Source organism: Pteronotus mesoamericanus, unplaced genomic scaffold (genome assembly GCF_021234165.1).
Source record: "Pteronotus mesoamericanus isolate MK-2021 breed Mesoamerican mustached bat unplaced genomic scaffold, CSHL_Meso_final contig_2, whole genome shotgun sequence".
Classification (NCBI taxonomy): domain Eukaryota; kingdom Metazoa; phylum Chordata; class Mammalia; order Chiroptera; family Mormoopidae; genus Pteronotus; species Pteronotus mesoamericanus.
This window is the reverse complement of record NW_026555084.1, coordinates 29034616-29054731: the sequence shown is the minus strand read 5'-3', so window position 1 is coordinate 29054731 and position 20116 is coordinate 29034616. Positions and strand designations below refer to the sequence as shown.

Sequence of the window (20116 nt, the reverse complement as noted above, 5' to 3'; positions counted from 1 at the left end):
AGATCAATAGAAGCATTAGGGAGAAAAAGGATAGGAGACTGAAAAGAAAGGGGACACGTGAAATACAATGAAAATTTCTAACATTCAGGTTATTGGAGTCCTAGAAAGAGAGGAGAGACAGAAAATGGAACAGAAACAATATTTAAATAATGTCTGAGAAATTTCCAAAACTGATCAAAGACATTAACTAACAAATTAAAGAAGCTCTATAACCCCCAAGCTGAAAAGAGAAAGAAACCCATCCTAGGTATTATCATAGTAAAACCACTGAAAATAAAAATAAAAATTTTAGAAAGCAGAATAGAGAATGGGTGGGGGGAAAATTACTTTCAAAGGAACAAAAGAACAAGACAGTTGAATTTTCAAAAAAAATGGTGTAAGACAGAAAATAATGGAATTACATCTTTAAAGTGTTTAAATAAAAACTCTTATGCATAGTTAATAAAAGAAAAAATTAGTAAACTAGGAGATAGTTGTAATATTACCTAAAAATATAGCAGAGATATAAAAAATGTACAAGAGATAAGAATAGTATGATATAGTCTAATTTATGTTAAAACAGAATCAGAAAGAAAACAGAAGATATTGAAAGAGCAAATAATTTAATAATTTTCTAATTTAATATATTATGGACACAGCTGATTAAACTTATACTTGGTGGTACACTTGGCAGTATATTTAATACATTATACTATATTACACAATTAACTACAATAATATATGATTAAAATATTATACAAATCCAAGAAGCCCAAAGAACTTCAAATAAGAAAAAAAAAGGAAAAAACCACCTAGCATGGCAGTAATTTTTCTGTTGTTTCTCAGCTCCAAGCTCATTCTTCTATACTCAGCTATTGCATTACAGTCTTGACTACATAAACTCTATTTCCCAGATTTCCCTACCAGTTGCTTCCTTTTAGGTTCTGCCAATGGAAGGTACGAGAGGAAAATCTGATGGTAGTACGTAGGTAGCAATTGCCCTAGACCCAGTGATTTTTTTTAACATAAGATACAGTTTTATAGATTAAGCCACTGAGATTTAGGGGTTATTTTATTACTGTACCATAAGCCTATCCTATCCTAATAAAATATGCAAAAAGAATTTTTTTAGGTAGGCCCTTGTACTTCATATCATACACAAAAATAAAGCCCAGGTGTAGTAAAAACATAAATGAAAAAGACAAGATCATAATGCTTTTAGAAAGTAATACAGGAAATATTTTCATGATCTTGGGGTAAGAAAGATCTGTTCACAGTCCAGCGCTCAACCCCGTGTGCCACACTAGCCAGGGTGGAAGATTTTCTTAAGACATAAAAAGCATAAATCAAAAAGGAGAAAACTTGATAATTTGAAATAAAACTTAAGAACTGTTCATCAAAAGACAGAACTAAGAATGAAAAGACAAACAAGAAAAAAGATATAATTTGCAAAATATATAACCAACAAAGAGCTGTGTCCATAATACATTAAAAATGTCTATGAATCAGTAAGAAAAAAACCTGAATAGGCATTTTAAAAAAATCTAAAGACCAATAAACATACAAAAAGGTGTTCAATGTTATTAACAATCATGTTAAAATTAATACTATACATATAACAAGCTAGTTGAAATTCAAAAGTATGACAATACCAGGTATTAGAGAAGGTTGGGTAACAAGAACTCTCATTTACTCCTGGTGTGAATGTGCATAACCACCTGGAATACATTATATGGTAAAGTTGAAGACTCATCTATAAGACCCAGCATTTCCACTTCTAAATATATATGCTACAGAAATATGTGTTTATGCACACCAGGAATCATATATAAAACTGCAAAGATGGCAACATTATATATAACATACAAAGACTGAAACCACCTCTAATGTCCATCAACAGTATGTTGGCAATATTATGATACTGTTCTGAATATACATTAACAAAACTGAATGAACTATAGAGAATCAAACTACAGCTACAGAATATAGATGAATCTTAAAAACAACCATAGAGCCCTGACTGGTGTGGCTCCGTGGGATGAGTGCCAGCCTGCGAACCAAAGGGTCACCAGTTTGATTCCCAGTCAGGGCACATGTCTGGGTTGTGGGCCAGGTCCCCAGTGGGGGGTGTGTGAGAGGCAACCACACATTGATGTTTCTCATTCTCCCTCCCTTTCCGTCTCTCTAAAAATAAATGGATAAAATCTTAAAAAAAAATTGAATAAAGGAAGCCAAACACACACACACACACGCGCGCGCGCGCACCCACGCACGCACGCACATGCACATATTCATTTCCTCTCCCTCCCTCCCTCTCTCTTTCCATTTAAAAAAGTTCAAAATCTGGGAAAACAACATGACTACTTATTTAAGAATGCATACACACTACAAAGAAAAGCAAACTACCACAAATCATTAGAAAATGGTCACCACCAAGGTACTGGGTGAGGTGGGAAGCAGGAGGCATGATCTAGATGATCCAGGAGGGGCTCACAAGGGGCTCCGAGGCGTGGATCTGCAAATTATCCAGGTCTTGGTGACACGGGTGCTCGCGCTTACCTTTGTATTCTTTAAACTGCACATCTGTGTATCACAAACAATTCTGTGTGTGTATCTCAAAATTTTAAAATAAGTTTCAATTTGTAACAGCATCACAGTCCTGAACATAAACAATCTCTATGCTCTCTGGGAGACAAGGAGAGACTATTTGCCTCACTTTCGAGAAAGAATGCTGAAGCTTCAAGGAGATGAAGGTGCTGAAACCGGATCTAGTACCCAAGGTCTGGGCTTTGTCCCTAAAGTACTCACTGCCCAGATTCTGCCTCCACAGAGGCAGGATAGGAAATGGTGAAGTTGGTAAATGCTCCCATCTTAAAAAATACTCCAAATAAGGCTCTTTAAGGCTTCTGGCAGGAACATTTTATTTTTTGGTTAAAGCCACATTAACAGAAATGCCATAAAAACAAACATGTAAACAAGGTATCAGAACTTTGGTTCACTGAAACATCTCACACCCGAAGCATCTGAGGTACAAAAGGCACCTTGCTAGGTGCTAGATGACCTGACTCTGCAGCAGCTGCTCTGACCCGAGATGGCACAGGCTCACCAGAAAGCCTGGGACCAGGGCCACCCAGGACCCTCCCCTGTCTGCTTGGTCTGCGCCAGACAAACATCCACTACTCCAAGGCCGGCCTGACAGGGGCTAGAACACAAAGGTGTTTGCCACGTTGAACCTGAAGACAAAGGGCTGTGGAGCCAGGAAGAGGAAGGGCAGAAAAGGATGTCAGTCAACTTCTGTTGATCCGCACGGCCTCAAGAACTCCTGTCCTCGTTCATGGAACCACTTATTGGAGACTGTGAAGAGATAAAAAGTATGTTATAGGCCTGCTGGTTAGATCAGCCTGGCCAAGTAATGACTCCAATCCTGCACTGGGCCCTCGGATTCAGATAAGAGTACGGACTGGTCTCAGGTCTCCAGCTCAGGAGCTAGTGAGGAAGACCTATGTATAAACAGATAGTTGTACAAATGCATGCAAGGTTGCCATAGAAACAGAGCCAAAGGGCATCTAACCATGTGGAGGAAGAGGAGACCTCAGGCTGGACATGGAGTTGAATAGGAGTTGTCCAGGGAAGATGGACAGACCATCACAGTGTCTATACGAACGGGGCCCAGGAAGTGGGAACAGGATGTGAGAGACACCCAGGCATGAACTCCCGCCATGTGTGTTAAGAACCCTAGCCAAGCTGCTATTACTGGCAAGTGGCAGGTGGGAAGTGAGAGGCAGGAGAGGAGGATGAGGAAGCCTGTCGAGACAGTGGAGGGCCTGGACATCACCTCAGGGGCTTTGGGTCAGGAGACCCAGCCTGTGTGCTGTGGGCAACCAAGTAGTCACCTAAAACTGTGTCTCAAATTTCCATGAACCCTTATTTCATTCTTCAACACAGACTCTTTCACAATGAATAAAACAAATTTATTCCAATGGTCTACAGAAGTCATAGATCTTTTTCAACATAAGTCAACTTGCAGTAATACAGATACTTAGCTGGCAAAAATCAAATTGTCTAAGAAGGCTTGAATGATAAATACCAATCTCCTACCTACCCCTTCCCACCGCTAATCCCTACTTTCAGAGGACATTCTACTTCTTTAATTGGTTTTTCTGATATTTATCCACTTTTTCCCTAAATAACATACTTATAGGGCTATTTCTTGACTTTCACTTTTGGAATTCTTTTATACTACCCCTAAAACATATCTATTACCTCCTGGCTTCCTAATACAATTAAATCACAGGGCTTAGTTAAATTAATATTCAGTGTTTACATTGCTATGTCATGTAAACATTGCTAACACGACATAACAATATGGGTCACCTAATAGATTATACTTTTATTCTCTTTCTTGTACAACTTTTTCTTTTCCTTGGTCAGCAACTGCCTCATTTTCTTTCTCATTTGCTCAGTTTTCTGCGACCCTATCACTATCCCCAGAACTCTGTAGAAGGACTGACTCTAAACTCATCTCTCTGCCATCACTTCCTGTCACACGCTGGTCCAAGCCTCTCCGCGGTGCACCACAGCTGTCTCCAGACGCAGCTCAAGCTTCAGCTTCTGCGGTTTGGACCCAGCCTCATGTCTTGGTCCACAGGCCTCCCCTTAGCCAAGTGACAGAGGCAGCCAGTCCGCACAGCTGTGGGGCTGGTTTCACCCTGTGTGTGCCTTGTTCCTTGTGGGCCTCGCCTGCCTGAGGTATCCCTGCCTCTCTCTGACCCCAGTGCTCCCTCAGGACCCTTGCCAGGGTCGACCGCTCTGGGGAGCCATCCTGGACCTCCAATGCACATCCAGCTGTTCTTCCTTGGCACTTCCTTGGCTTGCCTGGCATCTCTGAAAGTGACCTCAAATGCTTGTCCTGACACATATGCAGCTGAGTGGACTGCTACATGGCTGGATAGAACTATCAGTTGGCAGGAGTAAAAATTTAAAAAAAAAACAACAAACTTCAAAAAGGGAGACAGTCTTGGCTTTGTGAAAACCTAGCAGCAGCTGTCTCCCAGCTCAGAGTCTCAGGACGAGCATTAGTGCCCAGGCCGAGGGCCCCCCAAGCCCAATCCCAATCCTTCAGCCACTCACCCCACTTGCAGCCCACGAGCACGGGGCAGGCGGCGTGCCTCGTTCTGTAGTCGCCTTCCCCACTCCGCAAGAGGTTGTACCAGAACACTGCTGTGCCCTGGGAAAAAGAGGCACCTGTCAGACAGCATCATTAGAGACTGGGCCCGGGGACCGAACCCTGAACACCAGGGTCCCTCCCTGGCAGAAACTCCCTCACTTTCTTGTGCACAGGGGACAGGACCCCGGGACTCCAGCAACAGAAAAGTTTCCCAGAAAGCACCTACCCTTCCTGGTTGGGTGGATATCTGAAAACCCACCTGCCCCTAAGGGACCTCTCTCCCCATCCCTTCTCCCTTCAGATGAAAGCTGAGGCCATGAGGTCAGAGTTCAGGCAAGAAGGGGCTAAGGCTCCTCCCAGTGAGAGGCAAGTAGGCCAGCGAACGGGACTGGGGGCCGTAACGCCCTACTTCAACATCTGCGCCATGCAAACCGGAACTTACCTTCTTGGGCCAAATTGCAGCCCCGAGATCAGGAAAGACGGTGGCACCCCCGGCTTCTACATCGCTCATCTGGGAATACAAGGCACAGAGCTTGGACCTTCTCCCCAAGGCTTTCAGAGCAATGGAGCCATAAGGGACAATGACGAGGTGCGCAGATGAGCCTCCCCCAAAGCACGAGCAGCACAGCTTGGAGGCTCTGCTCCTCGGCCAGCCCATCGGGGAAGGAAGGCTCTTCCCACGCCCTGCCCCCCGCACCCTGCTTAATCTGTGTGGTTCATCAGCACAGTCTCCGTGCCACGGGTGCTTGAGACCTGTAGGCCTGCAGGAGACCCGCGTCCTGGCCATCCTCAGATGGGAACAATCCAAGTCTGTACTCGGAAAATGCCTGCCGGGCCTCCACTCCTAGGATCCCCATTCGGCCTCGGCCCTGCCTAGGCCACTGCATCCCGAGAGCTGCCAGGCCGGCAGCTCCCTGACGCCGCCAGCACCATCTGCGGCCCACGGTGGCCTCTGTTTCTCTGGCTCTAAAAACTAGTTGCTTTAGTCAGCTCTTCGCCTCCCCAGAACGGCACCTTGGCCAGGGCCATCTGGGTGGGCAGGCAGGGCACTGTCCCTGCAGAGGCCCTGCTTCCTGCCATGGCGAGGCCTCAAACTAAACAGAACACAGACTGCCTGGCAGTGAGGCTGCGCTTGCGCCCAGAGGGTGCCTCGACGCGCGCCCACAGCACCAACTGCTCTCTCGTCTGGCTCTCCGCTTCAAGTTTTTTCCTATAATGCAGTAACATTTGCAGCTATAAATACTTCCACAGGACACATACCAGACAGACTGATGGGCCCTTGACAGACATGGAAAATGAGTAAGATAAAAACCCCTGTTGGCTACAGACCTGGGGGTCAAATCCAGACTCTCTTCTAGAACCCGAAGGCCCTGTTGGGCTCCCCAGCCTCTCCCTCCAGCCGCCCTCAATTCGTGCCTCTGAGCCACCAGCCTTCTGCTATTTTTCCAACATCCCACACCCCTTCCCTCTTCCAGGTCTCCACAACACTCTCTCCTGCCAGAAACTAAGTTCCACCAACTAATTTCCACTCAACCCTCAAGTCTCAATATTGACATGTTCTTCCCAAGGGAGGCCTTCTCTGAATGCCAACCCTGAGCTACTGGCTTCAAAGCACTTGTCACCATGGTAACGAAACAATTACCTCTCCTATGTTTAGTGTAAGCCTCTCATCTTAGACCATCAGCCTCACAAGACAGACCACACGTCCTCCTCACCCAGTGTGTCCATGGCAGTCCCCAACACATAAAAGCCACACAATGAAAATTTAAATGAGCCCTGGCCGGGTGACTCAGTTGGTTGGAGCACTATCCCATATACCAGAAGGTTGCGGGTTTGATCCCCGGTCAGGGTGTGTACGGGAGGCAACAGATCCATGTCTCTCTCTCTCTCTCTCTCTCTTCTCTCCTCTCCTCCCTCTCTCTCTCCCTCTCTCTCTCCATCCCTCTGCCCAAAACCAATGAACATATCCTTGGGTAAGGATTTTTAGAAAAACTTAAATGAGAAACTAGAGGAAAAAATGGACACAGGCATCTGTCTCTAAGATTCCTGACAGCTTCTGGGTCTCTCTGGGGCTGGTTCTCTCGGCAGGGGAGAGAGGAGACTGCTGCCTACATGACAGAAAAATGCAACAGCCTGTGACTGGAGCGCAAGCAGCCGGGGGGCAGTGGCGGGGACGGGACGGGGGAGAGACAGGACACCAAATCTGGTGGGAAAAAAGGCAGCTTGCATCTGAGAGCACCTCGCGGCTGCTTCCTCGCTCTGCTACCAAGGATGGAACCTTCCAGGGCACCTGACTAAAAACTCCAGACCAGCACCAGGCCCGTCAGTAAGGAAAATGTGAGGGTCCTGAGGGTCTGGGGAGCCCCCAGATGGGAAAAAAGGCCAAGAAGGGCCCGGCCTTTGAGCAACGCTGGTGGGGTCAGACTGGAGAGGAGAGAAGAGCGCTTTCTGGACCCAGGCTCCCCTTAAGGTGTGCGCACCTCACACATCATACTCACGTAGTTTAAGAATGTGGCCACACGGTTCCCCGTCCCTAAATGCTTGAAAACATCTTGTTCATCGTTCTATAAAATTAAGTGAGAGTGAACAGGGGGCCTGGACCCAATACTTACATAGTTAAGAAACGTCGCTAACCTATTCCCCTCTGTTTTGAGTCCGCTGTCAAAAGGTCGCTGCAACAAACAATAACTTTCACCCACATTTGCAACTGACATCACCCACCATCCCACACCTCTGGACTGGGGCCAAAAGGGTAGGGGATGATAATATGTGTGCGTTTCATCCATCAGCCTGGACTGTGGGTCAAGGCTGCCAAGTAAACCCAGGCAAGACACGGGGAGAGGGCGGGAACAGCTTTTGCAGAGACCCAGCGGGTCCTCAGCTGTAGAGCCAAAGGCGAGAACAACAGGGCTGGGCAGGAAGACCACTCCCCACATCCCAGGGGAAGCAGCCAGCTGCACGGGGCTCTGCAGGGCCCATGGTTCCAGGTTTGGGCTTCTCCAGTAATAAAGAGTAGCCCGGTGAGCTGAGGGGAGACTGATATGGAGGCTGAAGTGCTTCTAGAAACCCCTGCCTTCTCAAACCAGCTGGAACAGGGCCCTTCGCAAGCACCGGTGATTTGGACCTTACCCGGGAGAAGTCAAAATGCGGCTCGTACTGTCCTCCCATCCCGTAGTTAGCCACCTGGTGGTAAACAACAGCATCGACCTTGTCAGCGGCAGGAGCAACCCTGAAGCAGCCCTTCTCCCCAGTGGTGCTGTCCTCCCAGGCAACAACTAGAGCAACCTGCACCCCCACACAACCAGAACCCCAAAGGCCAACCTCTAAGGTGGAAGGTGACTACGCCCGGCCAGCACAGGCAGGGCAAACACTGCCGATGTGTCTACAGCTACAGGAAGTCAGGCTGCAGCACAAACGTGGTTTCCCAACAGAATGAGATGGGCCACCTGCATGTGGCCACTGCGAAGCTCCAGCCCTTCAGGGACACTCGGATGGCAGCAGAGGGAGCCCTTGAGACAGGCCCTGGCCTGAGCCCGTTTGGGAGATAATGAGAAGATAGGGAATCCAGAGGAAAGCCAACAGCAAACTCAAGATTGGGACTTTTTTTTAATGCTAGTTAGGGAGCTTCTCAGTGCCTGGTGCTGCTCCTGCCACATCTGTCGGCAGAGCTGTCCTGGTCAGGCTGGGCGGCTGACAGAACCCTCTGCCTGCAGTGGCCCATTGCCTGGAGGACTTCTGTCTCCAAGCAAAGCTACAGGACCTGGGTGGCGCTGCAGGGTGGCAGAGCTGCTGCCCTACCTTCGTGCCTCCAGTGGGAGCCTGGACCCAGAACAGGGCCTGAGCCACCTCAGCTGCAGCAATTACCTGGTGTCAATAGTTGGATTCAAATTTGTAAATGCCTTTGTGAACAGTTTATCAGCACAAGGTAAGCCCTAAGTCACAATGGTTATTTTAGCTTCAGTAGATAGAGAGATGAAGTTCAAGATGAAGTTCAGAATCTGATATGAAAGCTGGTCAATCAAGTGGCACCACCGAAGTTCATCTGGGAACACTGACTGAAACCCTAAAAACGTGGGGCTCAGCCCTTAGTCCTCAGAAAATTGGTCCTTTCAGAGTATCCTTCTGAGCAATTCCTACCATCAGGTGAGAAATACCACAAAGCTGGCAACAAGGGCGCCTCTGGGGGAGGCGGACTTTATAAGAGGGAGCCTCCTGTAGGGGCACAAATATTATTTGTCTGATGCGACAAAGTGCAGAAACTGGGCAGCACAACTTTGTCCTCACAAAAATTAAAATTCTGATATGAGGAACAAGGGGATTAAAAAAATGCCATCATCCACAGCTTCCATCTTCAAAACCGCCACACCAAACGCACCCGGGCCCCTGTCAATGCGCAGGAGGCCTGGTTCGGCAGGCGGCCCGCAGGCTGCAGGCGCCTCTAAGGAGGGAAATGCTAGAGTGGTTGATGAAATGACTATACAAGTGGTTTCTCTGTGGCTCCACTCTAGTCAAGAACTGAAAGAAATGCTAAGCATGACCATGCATACCGTGCGTGCCACTGCGCTGGGGGAAATACCAGCGCTGCCCACTGCTGGGGCGCAGCTGGATCCCCGATCCTCCTGCTTACACATTCAAATCCCAGGTAGTGAAAGAAGCTGCATTGCTCCAGCTGGTTTATCTTTTAAGAGCTGGAGAACCACATGTGATCATGGTGCTGAATACTAATTCTTACACTAATACTGTCTCCAAGTAGTGCCAGTGTCATGGAAACTTCTGGATTTGCAGGGATCTGATGCCCTGTCTGGGCAAACTCCAGTCCCCAGGTTCACACCTTTAATAACAAGCAACTGCACATCAGAACTGATTCCTGTGAGGAGGTTTTCATTTGAATCTATAGATTTGTTGTTACAAAAGTAGAAGAGTCAGTCTTCTGAGAAATAAGGGTATTTATGATGCTGAGATACAAGTGGAGGCAAGAAAGAAAGTTAGAATTCATTTTTTTGGTGAGTCTGAGACATGGAGTCAGAAGTGTCTTCCATCTTAGAGAATTCTAGCAGTGGCCCTTATCCAATTCACAAGAAAACCTCAATTACCCCTTTTTCTTCTAAGTGACCTTGAGAAAGCCCATCAACTACAGCTGAAGGAGTGTCAACAGGTAGCAGAAGGACCGGTTCCTTCCCGAAGCCTGCAGCGCTCCCACAGCCTCTGGGCTACCTTTATCACCCTGCAAGCAGCCCATGTGGAGCGAGCACTTAGAGACAGGTGCTGAAGCCCAAGTCCCTGTCCCCCACACAATGTAGGGTCAAAGCCTTCAACACTGCTGGCTGGCAATGGAAATGCCAAGACAGCTCCTAGAAGTAACGCAAATAAAAGCAGGGTCTCAGCCCCCCTGGCTGTGGACTGGATCATCCTCCAGAAGAGACTTGGCTACAACTGGCACTCAGATCCCATCATCCCCTGAGCTACCACACGATGAGAGGCCGGGTAGGACGAAGCCAGAGAAGCCAGTCCGAGCACAAAGATGCCGTCTTCTGGGGCTGTGTGGGGACGGAGTCCAGGTACCGCCAGGAGGCCAGCCAGGAGGGCAACAGGGGCACAAGTCCTGGCCACTCTTCTCAGCAACCTCAGTCCAGGGTATGGAATCAGCCAATCAAGCAAAATGCTGTGCTTGCTCAGGACCATGAGAGCCCTACCATCTGATGCACAAGACGCAGTGGCAAATGTCCTAACAGCAGCAACAGCAACAAAAACCCTGCTCCAGACGATAGGAATCACAACAAAGCCAACCGGGATGCACCTAGTACATCAAGAGCCCTTCTTCTCTTCAAATAGCGGTGTTCTCACACCTAAAAAGGAAGTGAGAAATGTGGCAAATTCCTCTATCTAAGAGTGTCTGCAAAATTAAAAATTAGTTGAGAACTGAGTTGAGCTAAACTGAAAAGATCACATAAAGTTTTCACAAGACTGTTTGTAAGGTAATCAGCATTTTTTAAAAAACTGTGGTAGACTTCACACAAATCCATAAAGATGACATTCAAATTTGGTTTTCTGATTGCTGACACAGCTATAGGCCAAAGCGGGGGATGAGGCGGGAGAGACAGAAAGGGAGAGAGCGTGGGCAAGCGCCAGTTCGCTTGGGTGTGTCCAGGCACAAGTCCAGAGACTCTTCTCCAAGTGACCTTCAGTTCAATGTCCTAGTTAGATCTGTGGTTGATCAGACCCAAAGGCCACACCTCCAGGTGAAGAGTGGGATCCTCAAACACATAGAAACTCTGGCCAAACAGATCCAGGAGGCTCTACAAAAATGCTGGGCAGCTTCTCCAACAGTGTCTCAGGCCATCGCTTTAAAACAGAAACCAGAGGCTCCGAGGCTCAAGGGATGGCCAGTGCTGACTTGAACTCAACAGGCTGAGGATCATTATTAGGAGCTTCATCCAAAACTTTTCAGCAGGGTTGCCATGTGTCTTCATAGTCACCACTGAAACACACTGGAAGCCAAGGGTCCACAGCGGGGACTTTGGGACGAGCACTCCACCATTCCCAGCCAGCTGGTCCAGGGCTCCCCTTCAACCAACACATTCCATAATACTTTCCCTCGGAGTGCACTTGGCTGGACTCAGCACCACGCCCCCTGAAGATGTTTATAGTTCTCGTAGAGCTGTCCCTGGAACAGCTCAGGATTTCAGCTTCCGTAGTCAAGAAGATACGAATGGGCCTGCCATGCCCAGCTCCTGGTATGACACTTGGGCACGTAGAGAATAATGGGTATTTGCTAAATGTTAATTGTTGAATTGGGCAAACCTAATTCTGGCTTCACAAAGTAAGTCACTCCATAGTCACAAGATTATGCAGTCATATAGTTTACTGGACAAGCCTCCCTAAGCCTGTCCCTGGGCCCCAAGGGAGACCATCTAGCCAGAAACACCCACTCCTAACCCAAGGTCCCAGGGACCAGCCATACCTGCAACAGCTCTGCAGTCTTTACTGTCAGCCCTGTGATGTGCTGCATCCGACGATTCACTCGAGCCACAACAGGGTCATCGTCCTCCTCCAGCCAGGAGCTAAGCAAACGAGGAGGGAAAGAGAGAGAGGTAGGGGAGACAGGCTTAGGTGAGGCCCTGCACTCTCTCCTCAGAGTCAGGGCCAGCACTAACTGGCAGCACGGGCGGCTGCTCTAAGTGGGGGACGTGCCAGCGGGTAGGACAGACCAAGCCACTCTCCCCTGGGAGCCCTCGGGTGGGGACTGGGAGGCCATGGGGTTGGGGCTTGAGCAGCTGCCCCGCCACCATCACCGTTGCTAACCTTTTGGAAACCCTGTAGCTGGCAACAGTGAGGGCACCTGTCTTGGGATCACGAACGGTGGCTCGTGCAAGCTGGAAGGCAGAGAGAGAGGGCAGACTTATCCTTTTTGCCTTGAGTGTTTTCCTGGAGAGGCTGGGACCACATCTGCCAGTCAGGCCAGTGGGGGAAGACACTTTGCAGGTGATGCTCCAGCCAAGGCCCCATGATCCCGCAGGCCAGGCCAGCACAGTAGTCTGAGGCTTCGCCACTCCTGCTCAGCTGTGACGCCCTGGCCACTGACCTGCTCAGTCTCCACCCGCCCCTGCTTTCACCCAGATCTGTGCCGGCTGCAGGATTATGCCTATGGAGTCTGCTTGTCCATCCAGCCATCTGCCCAGATGGCCCCCTTCCTTGCCAGACGCACACACCACCCCCCTTCCTGCTCCCCGAGCACAGCCTGCGCGTGGCTGCTCCGCCCTGTGCAGACAGTGCCGCCATCCCTGAGTCTCAACTCTGCATGCTCCTCTCAGCCTGGTCAAGTCCAGTCCTCAGCCTCAGTGGCCGCCTCTGCTGAGACACCGACATGAATGCGCTCCCGCTGCCCCCAGCTTACACTGGGCTCCCGCTGCACAGGAGCAAAGACAGGAGGCCCCGGGGCCACGCCCTTTGGTAAAGCCTCCAAGGCCAGGCGACAGACTCAGGAAAGGATTCTACAAGCAGACATGAACGAACTGCTGCTTGGGAGCCAGCCACTGTACACGTACACTTCACACACACACACGCCCCTCACCTACCTCTCCCCCGCAGGCTCCGCAGACAGGTGCAGTGACATACTCCCCGGGGCACCTGCTGCCCACAGCCAGCCCCCACTGCTTCAGCTGTGGGCTGCCCTAGTGAACTCACATGGGTGGGGCCACAGGCTCAGGTACCCCCACCTGCACAGCACTTCCCCTTAACTTCAGTAAACACTTAATGAACACCTACTGCATGCCTGGCACTATGCTAGGTGACCAAAGTGTGGCACCTGCCCTCATACAACTCAGTCAGGTGAGGAGGGCAGCGAACTAGCTGGGTAATTGCAGCACAGCACGGATTTGGGTGTGACCTCGTGGCTGATGAGAGACAGGGGAGGCTTTACACACGGGAGGCACACTCACAATCTGAATGTAAGCAGGGGCCACATGGGAAGTTGACCAAGGAGGGACCAGAGTGGGAACAAGGAGGCCAGTGAGGCGGTCAAGGGCAAGGGAGGGAGGTAGCCTGGGCGGGGCTGGCAGAGGGATAGTGAGGAGTAGGTGGGCCAGACGCTGGTCAGGAGATGAGACCAAGCTGGACACCATGTTCTGCTGGGATGGCCAGGTGTGCCTGGGACAGAGGGCTCCCCCCGATGGCAGCCAGAGCCACAGCAAGACCCCATCCACGCATCAGGGCCCCGCTGCTGGCTGGATGCCCAAAGGAGGCTCTGGGCAGCTGTGCTCTGCTCCTGGGGACAGACAGAGCTATTCTGAAAACAGACTGGGGACTCAAAGGCAGCTGCCAAGCACTCCCACAGGCCAAGTCAAGCTCATCGGCTTCAAAGCCAGCATAGCATCTGTCCCTCACAGGCTCCGGAAGAGGAGAGGTCAGCGTGTTTGGCTCTTCACATGGCTTCTGTTCAAAAACAAGTTTTCCCAGCATCGCCCTCCCCCACCGTTTCTGCCACACACATGCATGCATACACCACCCCCGCCCCTTCCCCTCTTTCTCTCTTCTGTGTGCGCACGCGCGCGCACATACACACACACACACACACTCACACACCCTGAGAAATGTTTCACTGCCTGGGTCTAAGGGACTTGTGAGAAATTTCACAGAAGATTCTGACATACAATACCTCTCTCACCTGGCAACCAGGAAAGTGGTTTTCTCCCCTGGAGGGCTTTGGAGCTGATCCAAGGAGTGAGCAGGGGAAGGTTCTGGTCCCCATTCTCCATACACACTGGCCAGAACCTCCCTTGACCACATCAAGTGATACAACTGACCCCAGCACCTCAAATCAAGGTTGTCCCAAGATGAGATCCAGGGGCCAGGACAGGAGCCTGTTCAGGTCTCCCCACAGGCACTTGGCTTCCTGGCCACCACAGTTCTGTTAGGGGCACAACCCTCCCTGCTAATCACCAGTGACAGAGGAGGGGAGGGAGGTGGCAGCAAGCGGTTCTCATTGAAAGATGTCAGTTCTTTCAAATCTTTTATGCACTAGAAATAGAATAACAACTTTATACCATGATGAAACATATGCAATAAACCAACAGCCAGCTGCATATTCAGCAGTGAAATACCAGAGGAATTTTCAGTTAATTCCAGAAGAAGACAGCGATGCCTCTTGCATCAGTGTGCCAGAAGTTCCAGGCAGTGCAAAAAGGCACTAAAAACAAAGGAACTATAACTATGAAGAAGGAGAAGGCAAAATTTTTTCTTATTTGCAGGTGACACTACTATCCGAACAACTCAAGAGAATCAGCGAAAACCAAAAGAGGACTAAATTCAACAAGTGTGAGCGGCACAAGTCTCAGTCTCCTCATGTTAGAATGAACATAAGGACACGGCTTGCTTAATATTATTAATGTACGTTAAGCACTTAGAACAGGGCTTAAGAACTTGAAACTTAAGAACTCTGTATTACTAGGAAATACACTTTTACCATCAACAATTTAGCCTATGTTATAATAATGTAACCAGTAAACTATAGTGATGGGGAGATAAAGTGAAGTTAGAGTAACAAAAGAAACACCTAGGAATAAATGCAACAAGACATGTGCAGGGCTTCGTGAAGAGACATGATTCAATGAGGACACCCAATGTGGATGAGAAGACTCAACATTTTAAGGATGTTCATTCTCTTCCTTTGCAGGCCGCATGAGGAGCTCCACAGGACCCAGCAGGGCGGCGCCCTGTGGCATGCCTCTTAAAAACCCGCCAGCCCCCGGCCAGGTGGGCCGGCACTCCTCACGGTGGGCCTGCCCTGCGCCCAGCGCGCCCTGGCCGTCCACATCACTTCCTCAGTTTTCTTCCCCACTGGCCCCACAAGGCCAAACTGAGTCCACAGCACCTCAGTACCCACACAGCAGACTCACGCTAGGCCCTGGCCACGGCCAGCTGGGTAAGGACACAGTGCCGCACAGAACCAGGGATGAGTGACCCAAGAAGGACCTGCAGAGACACCTACTTTGGGTTTTGCGATCTCCTTGATCCTCTGGATCTCTTCGTCAGACATGACGTCGTAGTACCTGACGATGTGCGGGCTGTCCCACTCGTCCTCCTCTTTGAAGGGGGCGATGAGCAGCTGGGGCGTCCCGTTGCCATGGTGATACCTACAGAAAAGCCTCTTCTGCCTCTGGGGTGTCTGTGGAGCACAGAGCAACAGGCCCCAAGCTGAGTGAGTCCTAACCTTCTGCCCGAGGCTGGCCGGCTGCAGACGCTGGGCTCACACCCAGCGTCAGACAGCTGCTCCCTCCTGCCCCACCCAGAAGAAATCAAAAGCCCCTCTGCTTGTCAGGCATGACACACCACACATCAGGTGACAGTCCTTGTTCCCCAGAGTACCTCACGCCCGCAAGTTCTGTGGCAGACGGTAACCCCTGACCTTTCTCACAGAGACGTGAGTAGGTTTAAAGGGCTGGGCTGGGAGCGGGGAGCCTTTCCAGGAGGCCAGGAGGAAGGGCCAGTGAGAGCCCTGCAGTCGGCCTGGAGGCAAGACTGCCTCACACCTGAGCCTCCTTGAGGAAGCACCTGGACTCCAGGGCTCTCAAAGGCCCATGGCACCTGATACACAACTCCACTCCCAGCTGCCACTGTCGTGTCTTTACTGCAGATACCATGATTTCCCCTGGGGTCTGAGGAATGGCCACAATCCAGAGTTTCCTTCCCAAGAGAGACTCAGGCGGAAGCTGGGCATGTTGTGGGGGCTGGGAGGGAGCTCAGGAATAACGCAGAGAATTAAAAATCCACCCGGGACATGAGGGGACAAAGTCTCCTGTCCTACACCCCACAGGACATCCACACGTCAGCCTCTGCAGACACTACAAAGCACTAGAGAAGATGCTGAAAAATAACCTACAATGAAACGTCCTCCCCAAATCTGCCTATCCAGAGCCGAAGCCTCTGTCCGCCGCCTGGGCTCCCGACCCACCCACGGGTCTCACCAGTTTGACACCCTCCCCACGACAGAGGCTCTCGTAGACATCCCTCTCAGGCAGGTAGTCCACAGGCCTCTCATAGATGCTGTCTTGGTTGGCTTCCTCAGCTTTGGTCTGATTTGATACCATTTTTTCTCTTTCTTCCTCCAACAACTGCTCAAAGTATCGCAGATTCCCTCCAGCTCGTTCATGGCTCGGGTCTAGAAAAAGCAAAGAACAAGAAGGAAAAGGAAACCACAAACATCTGTTAGGTCATTTAAAGAAATTATTCTATAAGCGGTTTTCTCTCCCAGCAGCTTGCTCACACGCAGCATCTGCCTTCCACAGCACCTAACCAGGTTCAAGAGTCGAAGCAGAAAAGGCAACAGATGTTCTCCCCACTCTGGTCACCAATGAGAAAGAAGCAATGAAGGCACACAGGGGCGGGGAAGGCTGGGAAGGGACACTTAGCTGGCCACCGAGGCAGGGGGGTCCTCTCAGGCTTCCCTGGAGGTCCCAAGGACACAGGTCCAGAGTCCTACCTCCTGCCCCTGACTTGGCTGTGTGCCAGCTCCATAGGTGCCCTAGGGTACATCCATCCTTGGTGACCACATCACATGCTGGCCACAGCTAGAAGGCAGGCTGCAATAGTGGCCAAAAAGAATAGCTACGTGACACTGTCCCAGCCTCACCACGTGGGCCGCACAACACGAGAGAGCCAGATTGGCAGGAGGACTGTGTCCCTCCTCAGCTAAAAATACTGAGGCCCAAAGGATTCCTGAGCCCCTGTCCAAGGCACTTACTAACACGACAGGATCCATAAAGCTCTCTTCCCACATCGGTCTTGCAGGACACGCATATGCTAGCTGACATCAGACTCACGAAAAGCATTTCCAGACTCTGATGTTCCATCTATTATTAAAGGCGGAACAGATGGCTTTAAAAACACAGTGCTTTTTGCCTCCTTAGCCCCACAGCATGAAACACATTACACACAAATGCCAGGGCAAGTCCACCAGGCAGACCGCAGGCCCCCAGCTAAGGGCCAGGTCACTATCGCTGCAGCAACCCTGGAGCACAGCTTTCTCTGAGCTGCAGGGGAGCCTCCATCCTGCAGAATAGCAGATGCACTGCAGCACCGATTCCTAAAAAACAGCTGCAGGTGTCACAGGCCTCAGTGTACCCGTTGTGACAGGCCAGGTCTGAGTTGGTTAAGGAGCAACTGGCAACTGGACTGGGTCTAAAAGCAGTACGGCGTCCGTCACAGGCCAGAGGACAGGTCAGGCTGGCTCAGTCCCAGGAGAATGGCTAGATGGTAGCCAGCAGAGCGACTGGTTCTCCTGCCAGCTGCCCATCCCCATCTGACCTTCCCCTAGGACCTAAGTCCTTACCAAGGGAGAGCAGGCGGCGGGTGAGCTCCAAGGCACGGTGCAGGTCACCCAACTGGAAGACGGCATAGCTCAGGTAGTCCAGCACCTGCGCCTTGGTGGCCACGGCCTCTTCCCCAGCATCCAGCTGCTTCAGCACCTGTTCCATCCATAGCACCGTGTGGTAATAGTCCCCTTCGTTGTAGGCCGAGCGGCCCATCCCAAAGCAGTCGTCCGCACTCATCACCGCCTGGTACTTGGTTCCTGCAGCAGGAGAGGCAAACAGTCAGGCTCCAAGGAGCCTCTGCATTGAGGAAAGAGACCTCACATCGAGGAAGCCTGGGCCACTGGAAGGGGGTGTCCTTCCAGCAGAGCCTTACCAGGACCTCAGACCACACACCTCAAGAGGCCGTTGGTACAGCAAGCACAGCCAGGCTGGCCCTACCACGGGCGTGGCTCACAGCCAATCTCCGAGCCTCAGGCTCCCCTCTCCCAAGGGGGAAGGGGCTGTCGCTACAGAGAAGCCCAGGAAATCCACCAAGAATCAGTTTTCAGGGGAATATGAAGGTCCTGTGGGCCACACAGAAGGTGTCTGCTGGGCAGCTAGACGTGTGAGACTGGAAGGTAAAAAAATTAGTTGAATAGGAAAAGCAGAACTTATGGGCATCTAAAGCCAGAGATTCTCCAGAAGTCTGAGGAAAGAGTAGGGAAGGTAGCTGAGACCAGAGTCCCAGAGAACACCTACACAGAAATGACAGAGGAAGGAAAACACTGAGAGGACCTCAGAGGTAGAAGAAACAGGAGCCGGAGCCTTGGGACAGACACCGAGGGAGGCCAAAAGCCAAGGCTGCAGAGCCCGCTTTGGCCATTAGGTGGCAGGGACGTTGCTGAGCATCATCGGGTGTAGGCTGAACCCTGGAAAATGACCAGGGAGAGAGTTTCAGGTCAAGACAACGATGTGGTGTGTCAGCTACGGGGAGATGCAGGGTTTAAGGCAATGGCAAGGTGGGCGGGGCCGTGAGCGTGTTCCTGAGAGAACGCTGGAAGCAGGTCCTGTGGAGAGCAAGGAGGAGCTGTGACCCCTGCCCCGGGAAACAAGGGGGTCCCCCGACAACCCTGCTAACAGTAACTGGGCCTGGCTGACGTGGAGGAGCTGCCTCTGAGTGGGCTCATCCTGCCTGATGTCCGAGATGGGGCTCGGCACGGAACACAACTCCTGCTGCAATGGGCTGGCTGCTTCAGAGACCGGAGTCTGCTCGCCCTGGTGGCTCTGGGACAACGTGGAACAGGGAGTCGAGGACAGGTGGAGTTAGCAGGCAGGCCAGAGGTCACGGGGTTCCTGGAGCCCCTATCCACGCTCCATGGGCCTCCAGAGAGTTCTTCTGGCTCTGCAGGCCCAGGAACGTGCGTTGACAGAGCCAGTGTAACACAGCTGAGCAAGCTGCAGCTCTGGGTCTGGGTCAGGGCGGGTTTCACTATGGCACCCACCAGCTGTGTGACTGTGAACAAATTGCTTAGCCTCTCTGAGTCTTAGTCCCCTTATCCCTAGAGACAATGCAATCAACTTTGCATTGCAGAGGACTGGTGGCCAGAATTCAAAAAGATGATGTATGAAGAGATCTCCTATGATCCCCAGGATGCTAATAATGCACAGCTATTATCAACATGTCTCACAGACACAAGAATGTCATGAATGGCTCTCAGACACTCAGCATCCTCCCAAGAAGCCAACTCAAATATCTACCCCCCGGAGAGCATCAGAGGAGCTGGCTGCATGCTGGAGGGCAACCAGACCCGGGGCCTGCTGACATGGGTAAACGTATTCCTGCAGGGGGCACGGGGTGAACAAAGGAGCTCAGTGGTGAGGGAGGTGAATACAATCAATGGACAAGAGGCCGGGGAAACAGGGTCACACAGGACCCAAAGAGTGTGCGTAAGAGGAATTTAGGTGTAGCCCTGAAAGTTAGGCATTGTGATCAGAAGCTCACATGAAAAGATGAGTGCTTAAGAACACACGGTGGGTCCTGCTAGGGTGGCTCACTAGCGTTGTCCCATATACCATAATGTTGTGGGTTCGATTCTCAGTCAGGACACATACAGGAGACAGCCAATGTTTTTTTCTTTCTTTTTTTCCTCTTCTCTTCCTTCTGTCTCTCTCCCTCGCTCTC

General features: G+C 50.7%; 1 protein-coding gene across 4 annotated transcripts in view; it reads right to left on the bottom strand.

Moving 5' to 3' along the window:
• Window positions 1-2891: 2891 nt before the first annotated feature.
• Window positions 2892-20116, bottom strand: part of P4HA2 (prolyl 4-hydroxylase subunit alpha 2) — a 31784-nt gene continuing 14559 nt past the window's right edge. For 3 of the 4 annotated variants that reach the window (XM_054568497.1, XM_054568496.1, XM_054568495.1), the window contains 10 exons: window positions 17973-18212; window positions 16609-16802; window positions 15633-15809; window positions 12449-12519; window positions 12108-12207; window positions 8276-8329; window positions 7645-7710; window positions 5589-5657; window positions 5110-5206; window positions 2892-3333 (listed from right to left, as the gene is read on the bottom strand). In XM_054568497.1, coding sequence (XP_054424472.1) covers window positions 3263-3333; window positions 5110-5206; window positions 5589-5657; window positions 7645-7710; window positions 8276-8329; window positions 12108-12207; window positions 12449-12519; window positions 15633-15809; window positions 16609-16802; window positions 17973-18212 — 1139 coding nt within the window. In that variant the 3' untranslated portion in view covers window positions 2892-3262. Of the gene's footprint in view, window positions 3334-5109; window positions 5207-5588; window positions 5658-7644; window positions 7711-7758; window positions 7819-8275; window positions 8330-12107; window positions 12208-12448; window positions 12520-15632; window positions 15810-16608; window positions 16803-17972; window positions 18213-20116 lie in introns of all 4 variants that reach the window. The other variant, XM_054568498.1, reaches the window with a different exon arrangement.